We start from the raw sequence: 26,719 nt of genomic DNA, 5'->3' as shown, positions 1-26,719 counted from the left end.
TCAGCTGGCTTCTTTGTAGAAATTTGACACATTGATCCTAAACTTTGGAGATTTAAGGGACCAGAAGAATCAAAGCATCTAGGAAAAGTAGAACAGAACATAATTAAAGGATTCAGTGTCTTGGCAAAACTTCTCCAAAGCTACCATAATTGAGAAAAGATGGTTCTGGCCGAAGAACAGACACACAGATCATCGGAATGGAATTAAGAGCTCAGAAATAAACCTTCACATTTATGGTCAACTGATTTTCAGCAAGGGTGCCTGCCAGTGGGGGAAAAGGACAGTCTTTAACAAAAGTTGCTAGACAATGAAGATATTCTGTGCAAGAGAATGATGTAGGACCCATGTCTCACACCACACACAGTAACTAACTCAATATGAATCAAAGACCTAAATTTAACAGCCCAAACTCTTAACTGCCTGGGTGGCTCAGGATGGTTAAGCATCTCTGACTGGCTCAGGTCATGATTTCATGGTTCGTGAATTTGAGCCCTGCATCATGCCCTGCACTGACAGTGTGGAGCCTGCCTGGGATTCTCTCTCCCTCTCTCTGCCCCTCCCTGACGTGCTCATACACACTCTCTCTCTCAAAATAAGTAAATAAAAACTTACCAAAAAAAAAAAGCCCAAACCATGAAATTCTTAGAAAAAATAGGATAAGTCTTTGTGATCTGGAATTAGGCAAGAGTTTCTCAGATAGGACATCTAAAGAATAGGCGACAAAAGAAAAGTTAGAAATACTGGATTTCAGGGGTAGTCTGTTGAATGGCTCAGTCTATTGAGTGTCTGACTTCAGCTCAGGTCATGATCTTGAGGTTAGTGGGTTTGAGCCCCATGTTGGGCTCTGGGCTGACAGCTCAGAGTCTGGAGCCTGCTTCAGATTCTTTGTCTCCCTCTCTCTTTTCCCCTCCCTTGCTTGGTTTCTCTCTCTCTCTCTCAAAAATAAATAAACATTAAAAAAGAATGAGCTTTCTCAATATTGAGAAAGTATAGACACATTAAAAAAATACTGGATTTCATAAAAATTAGCCTGTTTTTTGATTCAAAGGGCACCATCAAGAAAGTGAGATGGCGGGGAGCCTGGGTGGCTCAGTAAGCATTTGACTTCAGCTCAGGTCATGATCTCGTAGTTAGTGGGTTCGAGCCCCACGTGTTGGGCTCTGTGCTGACAGCTCAGAGCCTGTACCCTGCTTTAGATTCAGTGTCTCCCTCTCTCTCTCTCTCTCTCTCTGTCTCAAAAATAAACACTAGGGGTGCCTGGGCTGTTGGTTAAATGTCTGACTTCGGCTCAGGTCATGATCTCACGGTTCATGAGTTTGAGCCCCATGTTGGACTCTGTGCTGATAGCCTGGAGCCTGCTTTGGATTCTGTCTCTCTCTTTCAAATAAATAAAAACAAACAAACAAACAAATAAATAATAAAGTGATAAGGCAGCCCACAGACGAAGGAAAATATCTGCAGAGCATATACATCACAAGGGACTTGTCACCAACAATATAGAAAGGGCACTTACAACTGGATGGTAAAAAACAACCGAATTTAAAAATGGGCAGGTGATTTGAATAGACATTTCTCTAAAGAAGACACCAAATAGCCAATAAGCACATGAGCAGATGCTCAAGGTCACTGGCCATTAGGGACACATGAATCAAAACTATAATGAGTTACCACTTCACACGCACTGGGAAGGCTATAATCAAGACTGATAATAACAGGGGCACCTGGGTGGCTTAGTCGGTTAAGCGTCCGACTTTCACTTAGGTCATGATCTCGCGGTTCGTGGGTTCAAGCTCCGCGTCGGGCTCTGTGCTGACTGCCAGCTCAGAGCCTGGAGCCTGTTTCGGAGTCTGTGACTCCTCTCTCTGACCCTCTCCTGCTCATGCTGTCTCTCTCTCTCTCCTAGAAATAAAACATTAAAAAAAAAAAAAGACTGATAATAACAAGTGACGGTGAGGGGGTGGAGACACCGGAACCCTCCTACGCGGCTGGCGGGAATGGAAACCGGTGCAGCCCCTTTGGAAAACAGTCTGGCAGGTCCTCAAAATGTTCAACTCAGAGTTACCTTATGACTCAGCAATGCTACTCCTAGGTGTATTCCAAGAGAAACGAAAACATGTCCACACACAAAAAAAGATTGTGCACAAACGTGCACGGCAGTATCATAATAACACAAAAGTGAAAGCTACCCAAACGTCCATCAACTGGTGAATGAATCCACAGAACACGGTCTATCCATCCAGCGGAATTATTGCTCAGCAACCAAAAGGAATTAAGCACTTACACCTGTTACCACATGGATCAACCCTGAGATATGCTAAGTGAATGAAGCCAGTCACAACTGCGGATTGTGTGCTCCCACTTATGTAAGACGTCCAGAATGGGCGAACCCCTAAGAGACAGAAAGATGGTGATTGCCAGGGGCTGGGGGATTTGGGGGAAAATGCGGAGGGACTGCCAATGGGTATGGAGTTTCTCTTTGGAGGTGATGAAAATGTTCTAAAATTGACTATGCTGATGGCTGCACAACTCTGTGCGTAGACTAAAAACCACTGAGCTGTGCGCTTTAAATAGGTGAAAAACTGGGGCACCTGGGTGGCTTAGTCGGTTAAGCGCCCGACTTTTGCTTAGGTCATGATCTCGCAGTTCGTGGGTTCGAGCCTCGCGTCGGGCTCTGTGCTGACTGCCAGCTCAGAGCCTGGAGCCTGTTTCAGAGTCTGTGTCTCTCTCTCTCTCTCTGACCCTCCCCTGTTCACGCTGTCTCTCTCTCTCCTAGAAATAAATAAAAATATTATAAATAAATAAATAAATAGGTGAAAAACCATTTCACCTATGGTAGGTTGGATAAAGAGAGAAAAATGGAGAAAACCGAGGGGAAGGTGGGTAGGAGAGCTGCAAAGAGATGAAAAGGTGAGCACTATGGGCAGATGGACAGGGAAAGCCTTCAGATGGTGACATCTGAGCTGGGCCTGAAGTGAAGTGAGGGTACAGGTTGGGCAAAGACCAGGGAGAGCTGTCTAGAGATGCAACAATAGCAGATACAAAGGCCCTGAGGTAGAAACGTGCTTGGCAAATGGAAAAGAAGCACAGAGACAAGTGGCTGAATGGAAATGGACGGGAAAGCAGAGGGGATGTGGTGGGTGAGGGAGCAGGGGGTTCGGTGTCATGAGGGGCTTCATGGGCCCAGGAGAGGTTTTTGAATCTTATTCTGACAGTGCCTCTGTCTTGCCACGGGGGCTTCAGGTGGAGGCAGAGAGCAACCCTGGAGTAGGTGGGAGGCAAGGGCGAAAAGCAGCCAGAGGCCCAAGCCGGAAATGGGAGCTGGGGACAGCCATGGCTCCCACGTGGACCCTCAGAGCTCCACTCACCCCTCTCCACTCAACTCAGCCCAGGAGCTGGAAGCGGCCGCTGGAGGCCTGAGGAGAACGCTCACAGCACTGGGCACGTCGACACACCCAGTGGATTAGGATTAGTGTCTGGGAACAAAAGCCGGACCGGATCGTAGGCCCTCACCCCTCCCCTCCCCTTTGTGAGTCCGCCCTGGGAAAGGGCGGCCAGGAAGCCCAAGGCCCTCTCTGGTTCGTGGGGCCCTGCCAGGCCGGGCCAGAGAAAGCCACGAGGTGCCCTCCCAGGCTCAGGTAACAGGTGCCTTCCTCTCCCTCCGCAGGAAGATGGGCCGGGGCAGGGCTCACGGGAACCGGCTCTGGGCCGCCCCCTTGTTTCCACTAGGCTCTAAACACACACTATTAAATGCCACCACTCCCCCGGGAGAGGCTCCCAGCTCCGCCCTGGCCCACCCTACGAGCTCACAGTAAAGGTAAAATAAACACTCGGCAGCGGCCACTTCCCTAGCGCCTGCCGTGTGCCACTTGGAGCCCTTTGACGCTGAAAGTTGGGTGTTATCGTGCCCACTCCATGGGCGAGGAGAGTGAGGCTCGGAAAGGCTGAGTAGCCCACCCAGTGTCACAGAGCCACGAGGGAGTCGGGCACCCCTAGCCAGGTGAAATAGAGTCACGGGTTCGGGAGAGGGGCGCTGGAGGGAGATGAACATGGGCTCAGGGGCAGGGGAGGGCTGTTTGTAAAAGAGGCAGGGATGGGGCCGACAGGCAAGCGGCCATGATGAGCTCCAGGGTGGGAGCCGGCTAGGCCAGGCTTGTGGAAGTCTCAGGGCCTTGATTCACTCATAAACCTTTTATTAAGCCCTTGGTAGGTGCCAGGCACTGCTGAAGGCCCCGGGGACACAAGCCGTGAAGGAAACAGAAACTCCTGCCCTCCAGGGACTTACAGTCTGGCAGTGCGTAGGAGACCGACAAAATGGGGCAAACACATCCGATGGTGGCGGGAGTGCTGTGGAGGAAAGGGGGCCAGGTGAGGAAGCAGGCAGAGCCCACGTGGGGACAGTGTGAGAGAAAGGTGACCAGGGAGGGTGACATCTGAGCAAAGAGCTGAAGGAGGCAAGAGTGACCCACGCACTGCGGGGCGAGCAGGCCCGGCAGGGGGAGCGTGCCCGACACGTGTAAGAGACTTTCTTTTAATGTTTGTTTATTTTGAGAGGGGCGGGGGGAGAGAACAGGAGCAGGGAAGGAACAGAGAGAGAAAGAGAGAGAGAGAATCCCAAGATTCTCAGAGAGAATCTGACAGTGCAGAGCCTGATGTGGGGCTCAAACTCATGAACTGCGAGATGGTGATCTGAACTGAAATCAAGAGGTGGAGGCTTAACCGACAGAGCCACCCAGGTGCCCCCCTGACATGTTTAACAAAGCCAAGATGGCCAGTGTAGCTGGAGCAGAGTAAGCGAGGGGCTGGTGGGAGCGCAACTGGAGAGGGGGTCATGGCCCCAAGCTTCCAAACCATGTAGAGGTGCCAGCAATCACTGGCGTCCACGTGTGCACAGGTGGGTAGGGAAGGACCGAGAGAAGAGGGGAAGGGTAACCAAGTCCTTTTCTATTCAAACGGGAAATATCAATGTGGTTTGGTTTTTTTTTTTGTTTTTTTATATTTTTATTTATTTCTAGGAGAGAGAGAGAGAGAGACAGCGTGAGCAGGGGAGGGTCAGAGAGAGAGGGAGATAGAGACTCTGAAATAGGCTCCAGGCTCTGAGCTGGCAGTCAGCATAGAGCCTGACACGGGGCTCGAACCCACGAACCGCGAGATCATGACCTAAGCAACAGTCGGATGCTTAGCCAACTAAGCCACCCAGGCACCCCAATGTGGTTTTTTTTAAAAGCGTGACTGAGGGGGAAATGAACTCGTCTGGAAGTTCATAACATTGCACTGAGGTCTGGGGCCACAAAGCCACCATGGGGAATGACCCCCGGCAATGGCAGAGGCCCCATGCAAGACCCCTGACGGGTGGCTAGGACCCTGACACTGCTATGACCTCGATGGACTGTGGGCTCCGGGGACAGGGACCCGGCCTGGCTGGGCACCCTCGGCCTCCATGTACATCGGCAGTGACAGGAGGCACAGTGAGCGCCTGTCTCAGAAAGAGGGGGAGGGTGACAGAATTAAAACCGATGAGCATCTATGGGAAAAAGTCACAAGTAAGACGTTTGTTAAGAAAACAGCACTGGGGTGCCGGCTCTTGATTTCTGCTCAGGTCGTCATCTCACGGTTCCGAGTCCCGCATCAGACTCTCCGCTGACTGCACGGAGCCTGCTTGGCATGGTCTCTCGCCACCCCTGCCCCCCCCAAAATAAATAAATAAACTTAATAATAAAAAAAAAAGAAAAGAAAACACAGGACTGTGCGTCGCCCCTGCTTGTCCTGCTGACGTGGCTCAGGATGCGCGGGAAAACGGAACTATAAAGATGAAGCCCAGAGAGGAGACGGTCCAGGAGCCTGGACTCCGGGCTTTGGGGTGCGTTCGTCTGCACGCTGGCCTGAGGGGACAGGTCGAAGGAAGGAGAGAGCTCACAGCAGGTGTGGCTAGGGTGGGATGAGAGACCACCAGGACCATTTTCTTCATTTCTGTCCAAGAACCATTTCTATAATCGAAATGTAAATTGAGAAATGAGAAAAGGGCGTGAGATTAGAAGGGATGGTCAAAAGCAAAAGAGCTCTGACCCTCACCTCCCCGATTCGAGGCCTGGGCCCACACTCGCCCTCCTTCAGGACCAGGCGCCCCTCCAGCCTGGGGCTTCGGGCACGAGTGCCCAGCACCATGCTGCCGGGCACAGGTAATTACAGAGACTGGGTTTTCAGGGGAGTTTCGTTTTTAGCTTTAAGATCTACAATTAGACGTCCAAGCCCCAGGAGGCAGGGCGAGCCCTCCACCCACCACAGCCCACTGTGGCCTTCCCAGTGGCAGAATTCTGTTATTTCTGGGTTGTCCTGAAATAGGACAGAGCACCACACCATGCTGCCGTCGTCAGGCCAGCAGAACTCCCTTGGAACCCCCCCACCGGCCGGCCCCAAATCCCGAGCGGGGCCTCTATTACACACCCACAAAGACTTACTGTGGGTGCTGGCTTGGCCTGGGGCCCGGGTGAGTGTGGGGACACGGCGGGAGCAGCCCTCCTGGAGGAGTCCCCGGTTGGGTGGGGGAGACAGATGCTACACAAGTGACTGATAACTGCCGCCAGCCTCCGAGAGTGCAGACAGGGGCCTCACCTGGTCTGGGGCAGTGACACCAGAGCTGGGACCTCAAGGTGAGGTTGGCCAGCTGAAGATTAGATGAGATGTCCTAGGCCATGGGAACGGCCCAAGAGGACCCGGAGAGAAAGGGGTGGCTCCCAGGAAGAGGGAAGACAAGGCCAGGGAGGGGTGGGACCAGGCTGGTGAGGGGCCCCAGGAGGTCCATCTCAGGGAGCCCGGACTTCGTCATCTGCAGAAGGGGGACACTGCCCAGCGCCTGAGGCCGTCACAGGGTGACTCCATGGTGCCACGCCCAGCTCCTTCCTACTCAGCAGGATGGGGCACACAGTGAATTCTGTCAGCTTGGTGTGTGGCCGCATCTTCCTGGTATCTGCCGTGTGCCAGAAACCAAGACAGCTGGCCGCCACTGGGGCCTCACACAGATGATGACGGTGTTTCATCTGTCACCACTGTCTCCCCAGAGCCCGGGCCAGAGCTGCATAGAGTGCGACTCTCACTCTAGATCACCTTTCCCCTCCTCCCCCAGGCTCATCTTTAATTTAATCAATAGTCAAATCAGACCCTATTCGGGGAGCCTGGTGGCTCAGTCGGTTGGGCATCCGACTTCGGCTCAGGTCATGATCTCATGGTTCATGGGTTCGAGCTCTGCGTTGGGCTCTGTGCTGACAGCCAGCTCAGAGCCTGGATCCTGTTTCAGATTCCGTGTCTCCCTCTCTCTCTGACCGTCCCCTGCTCATGCTGTCTCTCTCTCTCAGAGATAAACATTAAAAAAAAAAAAAATCCTGTCCATTGAGCTCTTTCTACAGGACAGTGTTTCATCCACATGACCAACCTGAGTTCTACCACAATCCTATGAGGTGTGTGCCATTATCGTTCCCAAAGTACAGATGGAGAAACTGAGGTCCAGAGAAGGGGAGGATAGGCCCTGACTCACAAAACAACAGGGTCGGATGCCAGCCTGAGGTGGCCTGACATCACGGCCCGGCTTCACCTCTTTGGCCCCAGCCACTGCAGAGCCTCAAAGGCCATGAAGGATGGTGGGCCAGGTTGAACTGAGCCCTCACGCGCGGCCTCTCAGAGAGACGCGGGACTCCCAGCTGGAGCCAGGGTCTAGGCTTCATGGTTCCCCAAGGTCAGCTCATGGCCATGTCCCCGACGCCCAGCCCAGACGGGCATTCCAACCCAGGAAGTGCAGCAAGCTCCCAGAGCCTTAGCAGCCCTGGCATCTCCCCATGAAGGGTTGGCAGGGAGAGAGCCACCTCTGGACACAGGCTGTCTGTGGCCCCCAGGGTCCTGGCAGACAGGAACCAGATGGGCCCTTCGGTGCCTCTCCCTGGAGCCCGACCAAAGACGCAGCACAGCCGGCAGTTACGAGAGCAGTGCTCTAACCCCTGAGCTATGCATAGAGCTTCGTTACAGCTGGCAGTTACCAGAGGGGCAGAATCAGGAGAAGGGAACCCGGGGTGTCAATGGGGCAGCCCAGGCCCTACCAGGGCAGGGTGCCCTGACCTCAGCACTACTGACGTTCTGAGAGGGAAATCCTGGGCTGGGGCAGGGCGGGGGGCGGGGGGGGGGGGTCCTCCTGTGCATCGTAGGGCACTCTGCAGCATCCTGCCGGTAGCCAGCTGTGACCACCAAAAATGTCTTTAGACACTGCCAGCTGTCTCCCCAGGGGACAAAGTCACCCCATGAAGCATCACTGCTGCAGGCCTTGGGCCGAACGTCTGATACAAGCTCTCCTGTGATTCTGATGCAGGAGCTGGGCCCCCACCTAAGAGAAGGTACATCCGCCAGAACTGAGTGGGACCCTGGGTACCCCTCAGCCCCAGCTGCACTCCTGGGTTCCTGGGAAAGCTGGCCCCTATAACGACAGGTAACCAGAGCAATGCTGCACCACCTAAGTCCCTCCCAGCTGGTCCAGCAGCCCCGGGGAAGGGGGTGCCATCCCGGTGCCCAGCCTGCTCCTCCTCGGCCACACCCACTCCATCAGCTCCAGGCCTTGGCTGGGTTCCTGGAGGAAGGAGCAGTCGGTCGCAGTGATGCAACCCAGGTTCCCGGCTGATGAAACCCAGCCCAGGCTGGGAGAGGCAAGAGTCTAATAAGGAAACAATTTAAATCCACAACATCTGCCTGTGCTTCCCCAAAGAGAAGAGAGTACAGCCGCCTGGGGAGGGGCCACCGCGGGGAGCAGCCAAGGGCATCCATCCAGGGGCTGTGAGGCGTAGAGCTCCCATCCCGGCAACGTGGCCAACGTGGCAGCCCAGCGGCATCGGGCTCCTGCTGGGAGTTCAGGGCCACATGCAAGGGAAGCAGTTTGCTGCAGTTCTGACACGGCCGGCTGCTCCTCCTGCGACAGGATGAGGCAGTAGTCGGTTCCTAGAAGCTGGCCACTCTGTGCTGACATCAGAGTGCTGGGGATGGGGTTGGGGAGCGGGGCTCACTAGCCTCCCCAAGTCCTCTTCTCTGCCCCCCTGCCTATAAGAGTCCTGCTGCTGGCCCGGGAGGAAAGGCTGGCACCAGCAAGTGATGCATGGAAGTACAGAATGGACAGCCCACTGGGGGCATCAGAAACTCCAAACTGGAAAAGGGGGTAGGGGGTCAGCCAAACCACTCAGGCTAGTGGGGAAGCATCAGGGTTAGGAGTAAGATTTCTGCAGTCAGATGCACCTGAGTTTGAATCCTGCCAACTCACCAGCCCAATAACCTTGAGCTAAATCAAATCCCCAAAGGGGCAAGGTGCCAGCTTCCCCATTTTACAGACACAGCTACATAGCCTCTCTGCCCCAGCCTCCCCACGTCTCAGGCAAGGGCCTGTGGATGCTCTTCTCAAGTGGCAACAGTGGGCCATTCCCTCTTGTTCAAAGAGCCCAAGAGGAGAGTGGGCCATTGAAGACATCCAAGTAGACCGCTAGCTCTGACCAAGTACAGATCCAGTCCCATGTACCTGGGCGGAGATGCCCCCAATACCCAGTGTGGCCCAGGCTGGCTCCTGCTTCCTAGGCATCCAGGCACATGTGCCAGGGGGTACTCAAGCATTAACTCTCTGCAGGCATGACTGCTACCTACTTGAGCAAACTCTCCAGAAGTCTTCTGGTCACACGGGAAGTGCTGATGTGTCCCAAGCTCGACCTCAGGAGCCCAGCCCCTGGGGGCACTCATGTGGAATGGGGGATGTGGCTGCAGCCATCATTAGTAACTCCGACAGTGGTCCAGCAGGAAGCCAGGCATGCCAGGCCCCTAACGGAGCCTCCCCTTGCCTACCCCAGGACCACATATCTGGATATTTCCCCAGGCCTTGAACCCGTGGCTCAGGCACGCATGCCCAGGCTGCTCTTGGCTGACTCACATCTGGGTGATGTTTGAATCATCCAAGGAAGACAAACAGGAGGAAGGGAATCCCATCCCCAGAGTCCTGTCCCTTGAATGGCTGGACTTAAGTGAGTCAGGGGCACGTCCCTGTCCTCTGAGCCCCTATCCTAGTGGGGTTCACTAGGCCTTCCAGGTAAGCACCCTTCCCCCATCTACTTACTGTAGCTGGACAAACCACTTCCTCTTCTGGGTCTGGGTCTTAGGTGAAAACAAAACAAGGCTTTTGTGTCTCAGAGCATGGAGCTCCTAGAGGCAGGGCCTCTGTCTCACTCACTGCTGCTTCTGAGCCCTGGGGATGGCACCTGGCACACAGTAGGTCTTCAGTAAGTATCTGATGACTAAATCAGTGACCTTCACAGACCTGCTGCCAACGAGGGCTGCCACAGACCTTCTTGCAATGCTCTTTCCGTCTCCAGGAAAAGGGCCTCCCAGCTGCGGTTGAGCCATGTCCTCTGGCTCTCTGCAGAGTCCAAGGGGTCAAGAGTTATTGCTACCTCTGGATCTGTCCCCAGGTGTCCCCACTGTCCCACACACAGCTCCCTGGTCTTCTGAGGTGACGGAGGAATACCCAGAGACCAGTCAGAGTCAGAGTCATGTCTCCTCATAGACTCAGACCTGTTTTTCCAGCCATTTTCAGCATCTCTCCAAGATTCCAACCGCAGGACAGAAAGCTCAGGGTCAGGTGGGACCACGACACCATCACTCACCATCCTCTACCTCCTCGATACCTGATTCTCCTACAGACGCATGCCCTGACCCTGGGCCAATCACTGCCTCTGTCATTCATTTATGCCGCATTTACTACACTGGGCCAGGCCGGAGGGGGACACTGGAGATACATCCCAAGCAAGCCTTGGCATCAGTCTTGGCTGCAGCCAAAATGGGCATGTATGGCCATTCTCACTCATGTCCGTGTGATCCCTCTTCAGCCAACTCAAAACGTTTAGGAGGGGCTGGAGCCTTCTCTTGGCACTGAGAGTACCCAGTCAGTCAAAGGGCCTTTCCCAATAAAAGGGGCCAGGGCCAGAGCAGGTGGGAAAAGCCAGTGCCTCCCCTCCCCTTTGGTACTCGGCACTTCTCTGAGAGTGGATGGGACTAATGGTCTCCCCCGGCTCATGGGCCCCAGGCCCAGGACCACGGCTGCCTTGGCCACTGCTGGGCCCAGTGCCCAGTCAGGGCAGTAGCCTGGCTTGAGGCACAAATGTTGGCTGACTGGGTAAACGACAGAAAGAGAGAAGAGAAACAATGAACAGGAGAGATGAAACAATGTGGACCTTTCCTTTCTGCTCCCAGCTTTGGATCCCCTCCAACAATTGACCTGGATTCACACCAATCACTGCCAGCCTTCGCTGAGCACTTACTCTGTGCCAGGCGCTATGCTGGGTACATAACAGGTGTTAATCCACTTAAACCAAACACCAAACAGCTTATCGCCCCATTTCGCAGAGGAGGAAAGGGAAGGTTTAGAGAGATTTCTGTGGTCTGGCAGCCTCCAGAGCCCTCCTCCCTCTGAACTGCCAAGTCCCGCGGTCCAGAGCCCCTGCCGGGGTTTGCAAGCAGCAGAAGGAAAATCTGCAGCCAGAGAAGACCGCTGGAGGCTGCCAAGATGAGTTACAGCCTCGTAAACAGGAGTGATGCTTATCAGGTCAGGATGGCTCAGGCTGCCTTGCCAGCAAGGCTGATGGCCTCCTCCAGGCACCCAAGGAGCTTCAGTTTTGTCTAGAGGCGCCTAGCACTCCCGGAGGCGTGGGAGCATCTCGCGGCCGTTGCTGACACACATGGGTGCACACACATCGTCAGCTCACAGAGGCTCAGCACAGCGCCCTGGAACCAGCCCCCAAGAAGAAGAACAGGCCCCCAGAAGTCCTCCCAGGCATGACTGCCACCCCGGCAAAGAAAACCTCATCCTGACTTGTATCAGGTGGGTTTTTGAATCAGATTGCTTTTGAACTTTATATAAACAACATCACACAACGTGCTCTTGCCGCTTCCTTCCCTCGACGTCGTTGGTGACGCCCGTCCTGGCTGTGAGGAACAGCGGCGTGTTCGTTCTCACTGCAGCCGGGGCTCCAGCCTTGTTTTTGAACCATTCCGTGATGACAGAGGTGGGGAGCTGGCCCTCTCAGCGGAAGGCCACCTCCCATTCTGCACACTGGAGCCCCGGGAGGGTCATGGCTGGCCCTGGTGGTCCTGAAATACAAGTCTGACTCTTCTGGGGCTCCCCGCCTCGGAGAGGTCTAACCCCCTCCCCCCATGGTCTCCTGTCACTCCAAGCCCCCAGGCCACTGGCTCCTCCCTGCTCTTGTCCTAGCCCTCCCTCTGCCCCAGGGTGCTTTTCCCCACTACCTGCCCACTCTTCACTGGGACCAAACCCAGCATCAATTTCTGTGTGGCGCAGGGGAGGGCTGTGATTGCAGGACTTTGCCCCCAGGAGCCACCACGGGCCCTACACACAGGTGCTCAGGAAATTGTCCCTGAGGGACTGGGGGCCACAGGTGTGCTGCCCTCACATGTCTGCTTGCAGAGAGGACTCAGTGGGAGGAGAAGATGCCGGGCCTGCAGACGGGACCCAGACTTCTGTCTTCCCCAGAGCCGCCCCCAGCACTGGGCTATGCACCTTCTCCCCTGTCGGCAAGTTTCATCTGTGTCTGGCTGCCAGGTACATGCCCCTGTGCCGAGTAGGTAGCCCCCCACCCCCACATGAGCACCCCCACACCATTTGATGGAGGAAGAAGCCAAGGCTGAGAAGACAAGGCCTCTGGCCACAGTCGCAGAGCTGGCAAGCAGCTGCCAAGGTCCAAGAGCAAAGCCCGGGGCTCGTCCTCCCCATCCCGCAGAGGGGGCATCCCCACCTCCTCAGAGGGTCCACCCAACACAACCCATCGGTGCCCTTAGCTGCCTCTCAATCACACCCTCTGAGCCCATGGTGGTGCCCAGCTGCCTACTACATGGGTCAGGGCAGCTCCTGACACGGACTGATACCTCTGGCCCCAGGGTGGGGAGGGGCTGGACCCAAGCAGCTGGCAGTGGCTGGCACATGATCTGGCACACGATCCAGCACCATCAGTGCCCATACTGGTTCGGTGCCAAGGGTGAAAAGTCTCAGCCCCATGGCAGCAACGACTGGCAGCAGGAAGCCCCAGGACTAAGATGCAGTGAAGGCCGCTGCATTTGGGGAAGAAGTGAAGAGATAGGTACAGAACCTGTCATGTCCTGAGATAAGGGCCCACAGTGGATGCATAAGGCAGGAGAGTCTATGGGAGGCTTCCTATAGGAGGTAGCTCTTGGGCTGAGCAGGAGTTTAGCCTAGTGAAGCAGCGGGGGAAGGGAGCCTGAGGTCAAGGTAACTGCATAAACAAATAACTAGAAGAGTGAGGTCTGGTGGGAGCCAGGGGAGCGCCAGGGGCCTCCCACCCACCAAGAGGCCCCTGGGTGCCTCACCTGCTCCACTGTCTCCAGCAGAGTCTGACGCTGAGGCCCTCCACCTGAAGTGGGGGGCTGTCTTCAGCCTGTCAGAGTGGGTTCCAAAGCTGGCTGTAGAGAGGGTCCCTTTCCGCAGGCAGGAGCCCAGCCCGGGGCCCTCCTGGGGACAGTGCCCCAGCGCTCTCCTGGCTCAGAGCCAAGCGCCCCAAGCTTCTAACCAATGGGGGCAAAAAAGCACAGAGGCCCACTGGGGCACCTGGGTGGCTCAGTTGGTTCAGCGTCCGGCTCTTGATCTCGGCTCAGGTCATGATTCCACAGTGGTTCTGGGTTCGAGCCCTGTGTTGGGCTCTGTGCTGACAGCGAGGGTCCTGCTTGGGATTCTCTCTCTCCCCTTCCCTGCCCACTTGCTTGCTCTCTCTCTCTCTCAAAATATAAACTAAAAAAAAAAAAGGCACAGTCATGGAGACCCACCGGGGACCCTGTGCAAAGAAGTGCCAGCTGCCATGGGACCGGTAGGGGGAGGGGGTGAGAACTGAGGTGTGCCACCCAGCCCACCGCTGTCACTCAGCCCGGGGACGAGGCTGGCCTGCAGTGTGCACTATGCTTCTAGCATGTGCCAGAAGCCAAGCTGGACGTGTGACAGGCATTATCTCACTGTGTCCTCCCAAGAGCACTGTGAGGCAGGCACGACCAGCCCCACTTGGTAGGGTCTAAGGGGCTAAGTCCCTTGCCCAAGGTCACACAGGCAGCAAGAGGCAGGACAGGAATGCCCTTCCCAGTCCTATGGCAGGGGCAAGGCACCAGCCCAATGGAACTTGCAGAACGTCTTCCATCAGAGCTTCCTCCTCCCGACTGTTGAACCAAGGTGGCTGGGATGGGAGGCAGGGAGCGGCTGGCTGGCCACTCTCAGTTGACATGTGGGTAGGAACGGGGCGGGGGGGGATGGTGGCAACTCCAGGCCTGCATGTGGGAGCCGTTCCAAACCCAAAGTGCCAAAAAAGGCTCAGAGCAGAGACCGTGGGTTTGCAACCACGGACCCAACCAGACACCATTGCCAGGCACAGACTGGGCAGTTTAAGGCCTCACCAAGGCCATCAAAGGCATGGTGTGACCTCATGGAGAGCCAGAAGGCCCAGGAGATGACAGAGTTTGGGTCACAGGGCACCTCTGAAGCCCTGGGAGCTTGTCTGGTAAGTTACAGGTCACTTTCTAAGCAAACCTGAGGTTTCTGCCCTGCTCGGACCTTGCTGCGGCTGTCTGGCAGGATGAAGATAAACTTATACTGGCTGCCGTGGTGTTATAGTGCCCACCCCCAGAGACAGGCAAGTGACCACAGGGTCGCCCCATGGCAGTCACCAGACTCCATATGCTGAGTCCTCAGGCTCCTGGGGCACGTGACTAGACACACTAGTGGCTGCCACAAGGCTCAGCAGGGTTTTCCCAAATGCAAGCCAGGATTTCCAGGGACCGAACAAGCAGAGTTTAAGGGCACTTGGGACCCTCAGACACACGATGTCATTGCTGCTAAGAATGCCTGGCCACAGCTGGAGGCGAGGAGCAGGCCTCAGGGAACAGCCTTGGCTCCGCAGAGTCAGATCACCTCAGGCCAGGGCACTGGTGCTGCCAAGCTGGCAGACAGGTGGCAGGGGCTGCCAGGGCAGCACCTGCCAAAGGTGTGGCCAGCTGGCAGCCAAGGCCAGGTCCAAGGAGCAGACACCAAGGCCAAGCACAGGCTGGACAGCTTCAGGCTTCACCAAGGGCACTGGCAGCACGGGCCAACCCTGCAGGGACCCAGTGGCTGGCCTGGTGCCAGAGCCTGGCTGCCTGGGGTGGCCTCTATGGCTTGCCAGAAGGACTTCTCTCCCCAAGTGGCTGCCTCCTTGTGCCCTCCCCGCCCCCGCCCGCACAAGGAAGGCCTTCCGCAGGGGCCCTAGGGACCAGGCAGGACCTCATACAACGAGGGACACAGACTATGGCAGAACTCCAAGGGTGTCCAGTGGGGTCAGGAGCCTAGAGCAGCAGCCCAGCGAGAAGGCAGCCGTGAAGCCCCTTGGGCCAAATGCTGCCACGCGGCACTTCTGCCAGATACCCAAGTTAAATGAAATCGAAAGTCAGGGTTTTTATTCTGTCAAAAACTATTCGAGCACAGTACGGGGCAGCCAACCCAAGCTGTATGTGGCCGCCGTGTACCCTCTGAACTCCCATCTTCCAGCAGCCACTGAGCACGAGGTGCAGGGCCAGCCGCTTCAGGATCAGGAAACCCTCCTGCCCACTCGGCCTGCCCACCTTCTCTCCAGTCTGCCCACTCTTCTCGCTCCCCCCCTCCCCCCACCATGCAGCCGGGCCAACAAAACCCACCCGGCCAATTCCAACCATCCCTTAGTGGGTGCTGCTCAGGCGCCCTTGCATCTTCCCCACTCAGCAGCTGAGAGCCATCATCCTGATGGGCAAGCCAGGCCCCACGGCTCCCCTGCCCCTAAGCTGGACCCTGAAGGCCAGGAGTGGTCAGGCCTGGCGATTCCTCATCTTCATTTGCACCAGCCCCCCCAACCCATTGGCTAAGGAGGTGCTCTCCTCTGGCAAGGACCTACTATAATGTAAAGCAACACCTCCTCTCTCCCTCCCCTGGCACCGCCAGCACGTGCACGTGCACGGGCCAGGCCACAGGACGCGTGCCAACTGGGCGCAGCGTCCTCTTGGGATGTTTGGGATTCTTCTGGCTCGGAGGATAGATTGGCTCAAGGCTGGAGGCCTGCCCTCAGCTTGCCATGGAGACACCACGGCCCAGCCTGCTGCCTCCAAGCTCACCAGCCGTGGCTGGCACCTCTGCATCCCTCCCAGGACCCCGGGAAAGCCTTCCAAATGTCATCTGGATGCATCTGCCTGGAAGACCTCCAAGCAGGGACCTTGGCAAATGCCGTCTGTGCCCCGGTGCCAGCCCATGCCTGGCCCCCAATCTACAGCAGCGATTTTAGCTTCAGCCCCACTGATGGCCCTAGGGCCCTCTTTCCTCAGCTATCACAGGGCCTAGCCTGGTGCCTAGAAAGCATCCAAACCTGGGCTTTCCCATATCACCCAACCTAAAGTCTGGGGACATCACATGGGCTATAGCTGCTTCCGACCCTCTGCTACGTAGGCCAGGCAGGACTTCGGAGCTGGGCCTGCCTGATTTAAATCACAGCTTTGCCACTTTGCCACTCCCTAGCTGAGTGCCATGGGCCCTCTACTCCAGGTGTCCTGACCCCAGTTTCCTCATCAGCTCATGGAGTGGTTCCAGGGCTCAACTGATCATACATTCAAGGCCCTCGGCAGGTCCCTGGCTCACAGTAAGGACACGTCAAAGGCAATTTAAACCCTAATGAGAAAAAGGTTATCTTCCCGACTGCATTACCAGCTGGGCGACCAGCATGCAGCTTCACCTCTCTGGCCTCAGTGGTCCTCCGGATGGCCAAGGGGATTAACGGACATACTGCCTGCAGAACACCGGCCCTCAGAACGCGGTAGCTGTGACGATCGCCGCTCGGAAGGCCTCACAAGGATGAGGCTGGGTAGCAGCGCGACATACCACCTGTTCTACCTACTCAAATTGGGTCAGGTTGGAGCTGTGTACCCGGCTGTTGCCATGGTACCCAAAGCAAGGAAACACTCCAGCTAGGAAGGCGGGTGCTGCAGGGGTGGGGCCACAGGCCTGCTTCACTCAGACAACACCAATGCCACCACCAGCAGTCTCTGGGCCACCCCAGGGGTCCCTGGGGTTGGAAGAGTATGCTGTTGGATCTGGGCCCAGGATCTGACCAGGCCTCATCACCTCTGATCCTACCCCAAGTCCAAAACAATGGGGCCTTGGCCATCTGGAGGGGTGGGCTGGGAGGCGGGGCTCCCAGGCTGCAGAACAGGATGGGTGGGCTGGGAGTGGAGGTGGAAGGAGCCCAGGCACCCCTATCTCCTGGGCAAAAGCCAAGGCAGCTCTAAAGCAGCCTCGGGTCCCAACATCACTGTCTGCTCTCTCCAGCCACACCTGCCCAGCAACAGCCAGGTACCTGCTGAGTGTCCAGCCTTGGGGGCTCAGCTCTTCCCTCCACAAGCCTCTCAGTTTTCGTCCAGGATGAGGGCTGGGAAGAGCTGTTGGGCTCAGCTGGGTTCAGGGAATCCGTGGCCCCTTGCCAGGAGGGAAGGAGGAAAGGCAGAGGTGAAATCCACACGCTGTGGGCCAAACCCTAGAACTTTCCAAGCTTTCCTAGATGAGGAGGCAGGTTGAGGGCAATGGAAAGGCTGCCAGGTGGGGTGACAGTGGCCCCAGTGCCTGGGAGGAGACCTCAGTCTGCAGCTAGATACTGGTTCCTCAATGGGATTCATTACCCTGCTCACATACAGGCCCTCTGCTGACTCCAGCTGGTCCCTTCAACTGGATGGCTGGGGCCTGGGGCCCAGACCCCTCTGCCATGGTAACTACAACCGCTGCAACCATTTGCCCGAGCCAGACGTGGCAATACCCATTATCCTCACAACTCTATGGACAAGTATGACTTCTCCCATTTCACAGACAAGGCAACAAAGGCTCAAAGGTAGAACAGGGTAGTGGTTAAAAGCACACCCCAAGTCTGGATCTGGGCTCTGCTGCATTTGCTCAGGCAAATCACTCCTTCCCTGAGTCTCAAGTTTTCACCTCTGTAAAGTGGGGATAATAATCCTACAGCGCCCCCTCCCCACCTCGACCCTGCTCCATGGCATAGTCAAGGAATTAAGGAAGACGCGCTAAGAAAACAGGCAGCACAACACCAACAATTGCTGGTTCTTGGAATCCAAGAGGTTAGGTGACTTGCCCCGAGGTCACCTGGTCACTGAGTGGCCGACCCCAGACCCTAGCTCTGAGCACAACCCCTTCCCCGAAACCATGGGCTGCTATGTGGGTGGCCACGGGGATCACAGGCTTCCCAGGCAGCGGAGGACCGCCACCAGCCCCCACAGCAAAGGGCAGCCCTTCTCTGAATTCCTCAGATAAGCAATTCCTGGCAGACCGGGGAGCCTCCAGGCCTGAGTGGGCCCAAGTGCAGAGAAAAGGCGCCCCACCCTGTCCACACCAGAGATTCCTAAATCTGGGTTAGGCTGTATACCCACCCACCCCTTACCCCATCCCACCCTCGTATTCCCAGACCACCCGATTCATCCAACAGGTCTCCAGATAGGCCAAGTCAAGTTGACAACTACCTCCCGTGAGGTCCCTGGAAAGCCCTTACTTCCTCTTTCCGGGCCTCAGTTTCTCCATTGCAGTTTCTCAGTTTCTCCATCGCAGTTTCTCAGTTTCTCCCATTGCAGAACCATGAAGCATCTCCAGCTAACTGGGCCCACCAAGGGGGGCCCGAGCAGCAAAGGGACAGACCAGCGAAGGGAACCAGCGTGTCCTAGGCCCTGGGCCAGGCCCTGTACTGCATTCTATCTACTGAAACTTCTCAACTCTTACAAAGACCTGTGCTGGGCCCAGAAAGTGACAAATCTAGGACTCAAACCCGCATCTGTCAGACTCCGAGACACTCTCCCCGCCACAGGCCCAAACTATGGGATCCCAGGTGGGCCCAGTCAGTGGGGGCAGCTTGGGAACTCAGTCACCCTCAGCAATGAGCTGGACAGCTGGACATGCAGGATGGGGAAGAACACAAAACCAAATTAGACTGAGCCTCTTTCAGAGAGAGTGGCAGCCTCCTTGACAAGGGCATTTGCAATGCAAAACAGCCCAGCCACAGCCAAAAGAGGACAGTCACTCAGAGAGGGCTGGGCAGGCCAAAATCCAGCCACCTCCATCCATCCAGACCAGGAGTGCCTGGGAACCTGTGGCTGGCCCAGGCTCTAAATCATATGACAGCCAAAGTGGCCAGCTGGGTGCAAGGTGGCCTGGAATACTGCTGCCCGCCTCAGCCCTTCCAGGCACAAACCCCCGTGAGCTCTTTGTGCAAGTCTGAGGAAAGGGTCTGCGTGCAGGGCCCCAAGAGGGGGCTGAAAGAATGAACCCCCACCTATCCAGCTGGTCACCTGCGGAAGGGCGCCTGGCGCCCCGCCAGCTCCTCAGGCCCAGACCTCCCAGATCACTTAGCCCTGCCTTGTGCAAACCTGCCCCAGACACACATAATCCCCAGAACTTTCCAGGCCCACAGGGGCGCTTCCACGTGCCAAGTGCCTAGCTCTGGCTCATCGTCCCCCTCCCCTTGCAGGCGCGGCTGCCCCGGCTCCTACCTTGAGGACAAGCTGACAAAATCCCCGCCATCCAGCAGCCGGACTTTGCAGAAGAGGACTCCGTTCACGAAGGGGACCGCAGTCAGCTCCTCCAGGGTGAAAGTGGTTTGGAATTTGAATTTCTTCTTCTTCATCAAGAAAGCCATGAGCGAGTTCCCTGAGTCTGAAGCCCCGAAGGCCAAAAAAAGGGGGGAAGCCAGAAATCCCCAGGATTCCTTTCCCTACACCACACCCCCTCCTCAAAACATCAGAGCCGGATCCCGCCCAGATGGTGGCGAAGGCGGCCGAGCGGGCGGGGATCTGAGTCCGGAGGGCCCAGGTCTGAGCGACCAGTCCAGTTCGCGGGCCGGTTGGCTTCACCGTCGGGGAGCCGGGGCAAGGAGGGGCTCGGAATGGCCGGGGGCTTCACCGGCATGTAAACAGCGGGGCATGGCCCGGGAGGCAGGGGTAGGGGTGGCGGGCGGCGCGAGAGCGGCTGCGCTGGAGGGCAGCATCCCGCACCGCGGTCCCCGGGGAGCTCTCGCCGCGCTACCGGGAGCGGCGGGCGGACCGGTGAGGCCGAGCGCGGCGGGCGGCCCCGCGCCCGCCCCGCTGGCGGCCGGGGGTGGTGCCCTCGCGGTGCACACGCCCCCGCACCTGGGGGCCGGGCGGCCCTAGCAGGTGAGTCCGGGGCTGCTGAGGGCACCCCCAGGGGGCGACCGGGAGCTCTGGGGGGGGGGGCCTCTCCGGGAGGCGCGACGAAGACACTCCCGGTCGGGAACGGCCGGCCGCGGCCCCCTCCGGGCGGGCTCCAGGCCCGGGCAGCCGGGGCGCCGCCTCCTCTTCGGTCCTGGGTCCCGCGCCGCGGGCCCCGGCGGAGCTGAGGCGCCTTTCCGGCCGGCCGGTGGCACCCGCCTCGCTCGCCGCCTCTGCCGAGCACCCCCGCGAGCAGCAGCCCCGCCGCCTGCACTCCGGACGCGGCAGCCTGAGCCCAACGCTGTGCGGCGCCGCTCGTTGAAAGCTGAGGCCCAGCGCGGCCGCCCGCGGAGCCGCCGCGGAGCGCGGGAGGGGCGGGGCGCCGGCGGCCCAGGCTGCCCGCGATTGGGCGACCCGGCGGGGCGGGCACGGAGCGCGATTGGGGGACGGCCGCGTGGGGCGGGACTTGCGGAGGCAGAGCGGCTCAAGAAGCTTGGATTGGTGCGCCGCGTGGCTGCACCCGCCTCCTCGGACTAGGCCGGGCGGAGGGAAGGGGAGAGGGGCCCCGACAAGGCAGTGGGAGGTCGCGGGGCGGGAAGCCCAGGCTGGTCCGGCAAGGAGAAGGGCGCGAGCGGAAGAAAAGAAGAAACAATGAAAAGAAACAATATGAACTCTAGGGCTGTAATGGCCCTCCAGTGTCCCCCCAGACTTGACTCGTTAGACACTAAATCGGGCCCCAGAGGTAGTGACTCCATTTTTCGGGGAAAAAAACAAAACAAAACAAAACCAAAAAAAACACCCAGAGAGGTGGCCAAGACTAGACCAAGCAGGTTCTTCGCCTGGGAATCTAGTTCCGAGTACTGAAGAGGAAGTGTCTGTAAAGGCTTAGCCGAGGGAGTGACTTGGAGCAGTTCATCAGGCAACCCGTGCTAGACCCAGCTTCTCCCCCAACCTGCTTTCCAAGCCTTTTGTTGTCGGTTCGCTTCTTAGCTACTTGTGGCTGGTCCCTCTGACTACGTTCACTCCCCAGAGGGCAGAGACCGCTTCTGGAGCCTCGTACTTCCCAGACTCTGGACACATTGTAGTTCATTCATTCAGCCCCCAAATGTTACAGGGTTAGCAGTCTGCTCCCAGCTGTGTGAGCCGTGGCCTCTCCTCCGAGCCTCTCTAAGCCAAAGATCAAGTGGCGAAGCAGCGTGGGACACAGGCAGCAACAAATCTGCTAGATGACAACTGTGATTGTGGATATACAGGGGCCTGGAGGAGCCCAGTGGAGGCAGGGATGCGGGCGGAGGGACAAGGCTTCTCACACAAAGTTATCAGAGCCATAGGTGGATGCATGCATGCCCTGAGTTAGGCAGGGCCCATGCAGAGGGAGCCTCTAGAAGCCTGGAGAACAGAGTGGCTACTTCATCTGGCTGCACTGAGATCTGGGGAATGCGGGGGAGCAAAAGATGCACCTGAAAGACCTGTGGCGTGGTTGGATCTTGCAGAGTCTTGTAGACCAGGTAAAGAGGGGAGCCACTCACATGTTTGGAACAAGAGAGTGACCCAGACTTGTTCTCTGTTGTTTAAGAAGCTTGCTCTGGGAGTAGGTAGTGTGGAGGGGGAGAATATGGGAAACAGGGGCGAGGGGCCTTGTGTTGATGGAGGCCAGAAGCGATGAAGGCAGAACCTCAGAGCGGAGAGAAAACCAGAGGATGGGTTTGAGAGGCATTTGGGAGACAGACACTGAATGGACTTGGGGCTGAGTTGGGTCCAGACATGGCACAGAGGGCTCCAATTTCTGATTTCTTTCTGCTTCCCAGCCATAAAATGGGTAGCAACCCATACTTCTCTCCGGTTTGTCCCATCATTTAGAAAACAATTCGGGCAGATAGGTGAAAAATTAGGACAGCGGCTCTCACTGCTCTCACATATCCCCATTTATAGCTAAGGTAGTTGAGACCTGGAGAGTTTAGAGCATTTGACTCCAGTCTAGACCCTGGAGCATAGGCGCCGGAGGGCTAAACTGTACTGCCCACACTGTGGGGTGTGTTCCCCTTACTGATCCTAGCTGGGCCTGCTCGCCAGGGGAAGATCCTGTGCCTACTTGCCCCCAGGAGGGGATTTCAGAGGAGAGGACCAGCCAAGGAGGTCTCAAGGCCTGGCTGGCTCCTCATCTGTGACCATGAGTAACCCCAGACTGCTCTAACAGGAAGCCGGGTGGGCCTGGCTTCCAGACTTAGCTCGGATGGGGTATGTCTCTCTCTGTAGCCTCAGGGCTCGGAGCCCAGGAAGTTTCCCTTTCCTCATTTCCCAGATGGTGCCTGGGGAAGGGAGAGAGACTGCCGCCAGTTCAGGATGCTGAGAAACCCGTGTTAGGATCCTGGCTCTGCTGCACTGGGACAGTGTAGCCTTGGTTTGGGACACTGAGGCCTGGGGACTCCAAAGAGAGAGAGGGTTGAGGATGATGTGGCTGGAACCACATGCTCGGAAGCCATCAGAGCAGGGTTCAAAACCTGGCTGATACAACACCGACCACCAGTTGTCACATTAACTTTGGTTGGAGTTTTGCCTGCATAGACAGGAGTCTTGAGGGTTACACCCTAAACTTTTATTTATTTATTTTTTAAATCTCAGAGCCGTAGTTTCTCACCTGTAAAAGGGGAATAGAAATACCAGCCTGGGGCGCCTGCCTGGCTGAGTCGATCCAGCATGTGACTCTTGATCTTAGGGTTGTGAGTTCAAGCCCCACATGCGGCATACAGCTTACTTAAAAATTAAAAAAAAAAAAGAATATCCACTTTTTCAGAAAGTTGTGAGGACTTCAAGAGGCTACACCTGCAAGCAGCTTAGGTCCGAAGGGACATGGAGATCTGAGCGAGGGGTCTGCAGGGAGCCCCGGGCCAGCAATTTCCCAGTTCTCCAGCACCCTCCAAATTCCCAAGTATAACCTGTCCTACCTACCCAAGGCCCCGAGCAGACATATAACTAACAAGATAATCCAGACCAGCGGCCTGGAGAGGGAAATGGAGGGAGTTCAGGTTTTCTTCCAAGCCCAAAGGGACACCATTGGAGGAGGTAAGCAGGTTGGTGACAGGATCCAAAATGCCTCTTTCAAAGTTCTTTCTGGCTACGTGGAGATTGGATTGATGGCCGGATTTGATGGCAGACAAGGACAGGAGCAGGCAGATGGGCGAGGAAGCCGCATGGCCATACAGGAGACTGTAGCTCAGACCAGGGTGGAGCCAGCGTGCTGTGGCGAGAAAGGAGACACATTGCAGAGGAAGCACTCAGCATTTCCTGAGCAACAATAATAGCTACTCAAGTAGAACTTTTTGAAGATTCCCAGGGTTTTGAATTTGACTGACTGCTGCAGCATTCTTTGTTTTTCTTAATGTTTATTTATTTATTTTGGGGGGTAGAAGGGGCAGAGAGAGAGAGAGAGAGGGAGAGAGAGAGAGAGAGAGAGAGAGAGAGAGAGAGAGAGAATCCCAAGCAGGCTCTGTGCTGACAGCGCAGAGCTCGAACTCACAAACCATGAAATCATGACCTGAGCCAAAATCAAGTGTTGGGACATGTAACCGATGGAGCCACCCAGGCACCCCGCCACCAGGTTCTTGAAGTCGGGATATAAGTGAGCATAAGCACTGGAATAGGTGTGAGGAAGGAGTAGAGGGAACAGAAGAATTTAGTGGGACTGTAGTTTCTAGAAGAGAATCACAGCTGCAGAAAGTGGGAGACCTCCGAGACTCCTTACCCTAGTCTGGCCTCGGACAGTCTCCTGTCATGCTGTTTACCTCTCTCCCCCATCAGCATGAAGTATGAGCTTCACAGGGTCAGACACCTCATCTTTGGGGTCCCTATGTCCATTTCAGGGCCTGCCACATGAGAGATACTCCATAAATGCTATCAAAGGAATGGCTGCACAGATGCACACATGATGTATATGCGCATTTATGTGCGTATGCATGGGTGGATGGGTAAATGGATAGAGGGGTGGATGGATGATGAACCAAACCACTGCCTATGCTAAAACTCCTCAATGTTGCCAATAACTACCAAAATTCAATGTGCACAATACCTTTTAAAGCATGTTACCAAGGAGCATCTGGGTGGCTCTGTCGGTTAAGCGTTCGACTTCAGCTCAGGTCATGATCTTGTAGGTCCTGAGTTCGGGCCCCACATCAGGCTGTTTGCTGACAGCTTGGGATTCTCTCTCTCTCTCTCTCTCTCTCTCTCTCTCCCTTTCTCCCCCCCGTCTCTCCCCCTCTCAAAGTGAAAAAATAAACTTTAAAACAATAAATAAATAAAGTTACCCGGGGGTGCCTGGCTGGCTCAGTTGGAAGAACATGCAGCTCTTGATCTCAGGGTCGTGATTTCAAGTCCTATATTGGGTGTAGAGATTACTTAAATACATTTTTAAATCTTTTTTTTAATGTTTTATTTATTTCTGAGAGAGAGAGAGCAAGCAGGGGAGGGTCAGAGAGAGAGGGAGACACAGAATCTGAAACAGGCTCCAGGCTCTGAGCTAGCTGTCAGCACAGAGCCCGGCGTGGAGCTCAAACTCACGAACCGTGAGACCCTGACCTGAGCCGAAGTCGGACGCTCAACCAACTGAGCCACCCAGGCGCCCCTTAAATATATTCTTAAACAACTTTTTAAAATTCTATAAAAAAGAGTAAGTTACCCCAATAGCAGTCCTCACTCATGCATGCAGAGATAGGTATGCAAGGCGGTTCCTGCACCCTCGTAGAGTACACACAAGTATTGAAACCACCCTGACGTCTGGCAGTGCAAAGAAGGAAGCCTTGAGAGCAAGTGCTGTGCTTTGCTCTCTGCTCCATCCTCGGCACCCAGAACAGTGCCTGGTACGCGACGGAGCTCAGTCGATATTTGGCACATGAAGGCAAGCGTCATTGATGAGAGGTTACGTGGTGGCTGAGAAGGATGTGGGAGATGTGTGTGTGGCCGAGGAAGGAACTGCTTACCCTTCTGTGGCAAAGCAAGTCACAGAATAGTACATGAAGGGTGAGCTTATATTTTGCCAAGAAGCATGGGTATCTTTACGTGTGTGTAGAGAAGAATCTTGAAGGATACACCCTAAACTGCTACCAGAGGCTTCCATCTGGGGAGAGAGTTTACAGGGAAACTTTTACCTTATTTTAACGAATTTGGGGGGATATTGTTTGTTTTTTATAATACGATGAATTCATTTTGTGATTTAATAATACGTAAAGCTATTACAAGCAAAAATATATAAGGGTATTATTTCCATGCTTCCTCATCACCCTCTGGATAATCAAAGGTCCTTAGCCTGGCATTCAAGACCCTCTGAAAGCAACAGCTCAGCCTCTCACTGCCTGCCTCCCTCAGGCCCCTGTAGCCCCGCCCAAAGATTCTGGCCTTGTCCCCTGCCCACCTGGTGACCCCTCCCAAGCATGGAGCTTCAGCTCTAGCATCTTCTCCCACCCGATGCCCCCATGCCAGACACTGTGCCCACTCCCTGCTCTGTGCCCTCAAGTCACCGACCATCTGCGTGCAGAGAAAATGAGAGCCCGCCGTCTGTTTGCTGTCACAATAAGTGGTGCATATTTGGCATTCATTGGAAGGGAGGGCGGGATGGAAGAAGCGAGGGAAAAAGGAAAGAAAGGGAAAGAAAGGGGAAAGAGGAAACTGAGGTGGGGTGGAGAATGTCACTGGCCCAGATCACCCTCAGGGCAGCTACCCAGCTGGCCGGCTCTCTGTCACCTGACACCCCGCACAGAGTGCCACGCCAAGGCGCCTTCCCAGCTTTGCTTGCCAAGGGCAGTCGCTGCTGATTCACCGGTGACTGGGCTCCAATTATTTGCAGAACTGGAATGGCTGCTGAGCCACCACAGCAGCTGACCAAGCGCATATTGATTTGTGCTGCGTCCTTTGCTAATGTCTGAGCCAGTCACACAAGAAGATAAAGGCGCCAAAGAACTCGCCCACAGGGTTCCATCCTGCTTAAACCTCCCACGGCCAAGTCCACAAGTATCCCCATTGACCAGCCGACACTGCCCTTCCCAACCTAAGCCTGACCATCACTCATGGAGAGTAGTCATGGTTCAGAACACAGGATCTGGAGTCAGGTGGCCTTGGGTTCCAGCCGAGGGATTGCGGAGTCAAAGAGTCTTTACATACTTACTGTTGAAAAATGTGACCAAACTGCCTTCCAAAAAGGTTGGACCCACTTATTCTCCCACCAAGAGTCTAAGATAAGCCCCCATGCCCACATTTTCTCCATCTTTACCAATCTGTTTGACCAAAACAATAAAAATAAGAAAGCTATACTTACTTTTTTTTATACTTATTTTTATACTACTGGACATTTTTTTCACTAGAATCTTTTTCAATTTTCCTTTTTTTTTTTTTTTCTGTAAATTGCCTGGCTTATCCTTGTCTATTTTTTTCAATTGAAGTA

General features: G+C 55.6%; 1 protein-coding gene across 1 annotated transcript in view; it reads right to left on the bottom strand.

Annotated features, from left to right (window-relative positions):
- FAM102A (family with sequence similarity 102 member A) overlaps positions 1–20,101 on the bottom strand; it is a 35,088-nt gene extending 14,987 nt beyond the window's left edge. Inside the window, exon 1 of the mRNA XM_039229530.1 lies at positions 19,615–20,101. Coding sequence (XP_039085461.1) covers positions 19,615–19,760 — 146 coding nt within the window. The 5' untranslated portion in view covers positions 19,761–20,101. The remainder of the gene's footprint in view (positions 1–19,614) is intronic.
- Positions 20,102–26,719: the final 6,618 nt, after the last annotated feature.

Source organism: Hyaena hyaena, unplaced genomic scaffold, assembly GCF_003009895.1.
Source record: "Hyaena hyaena isolate Hyena2069 unplaced genomic scaffold, ASM300989v1 scaffold_38, whole genome shotgun sequence".
Classification (NCBI taxonomy): Eukaryota; Metazoa; Chordata; class Mammalia; order Carnivora; family Hyaenidae; genus Hyaena; species Hyaena hyaena.
The sequence above is the reverse complement of the archived record's forward strand: the minus strand, read 5'-3'. Positions and strand labels throughout refer to the sequence as shown.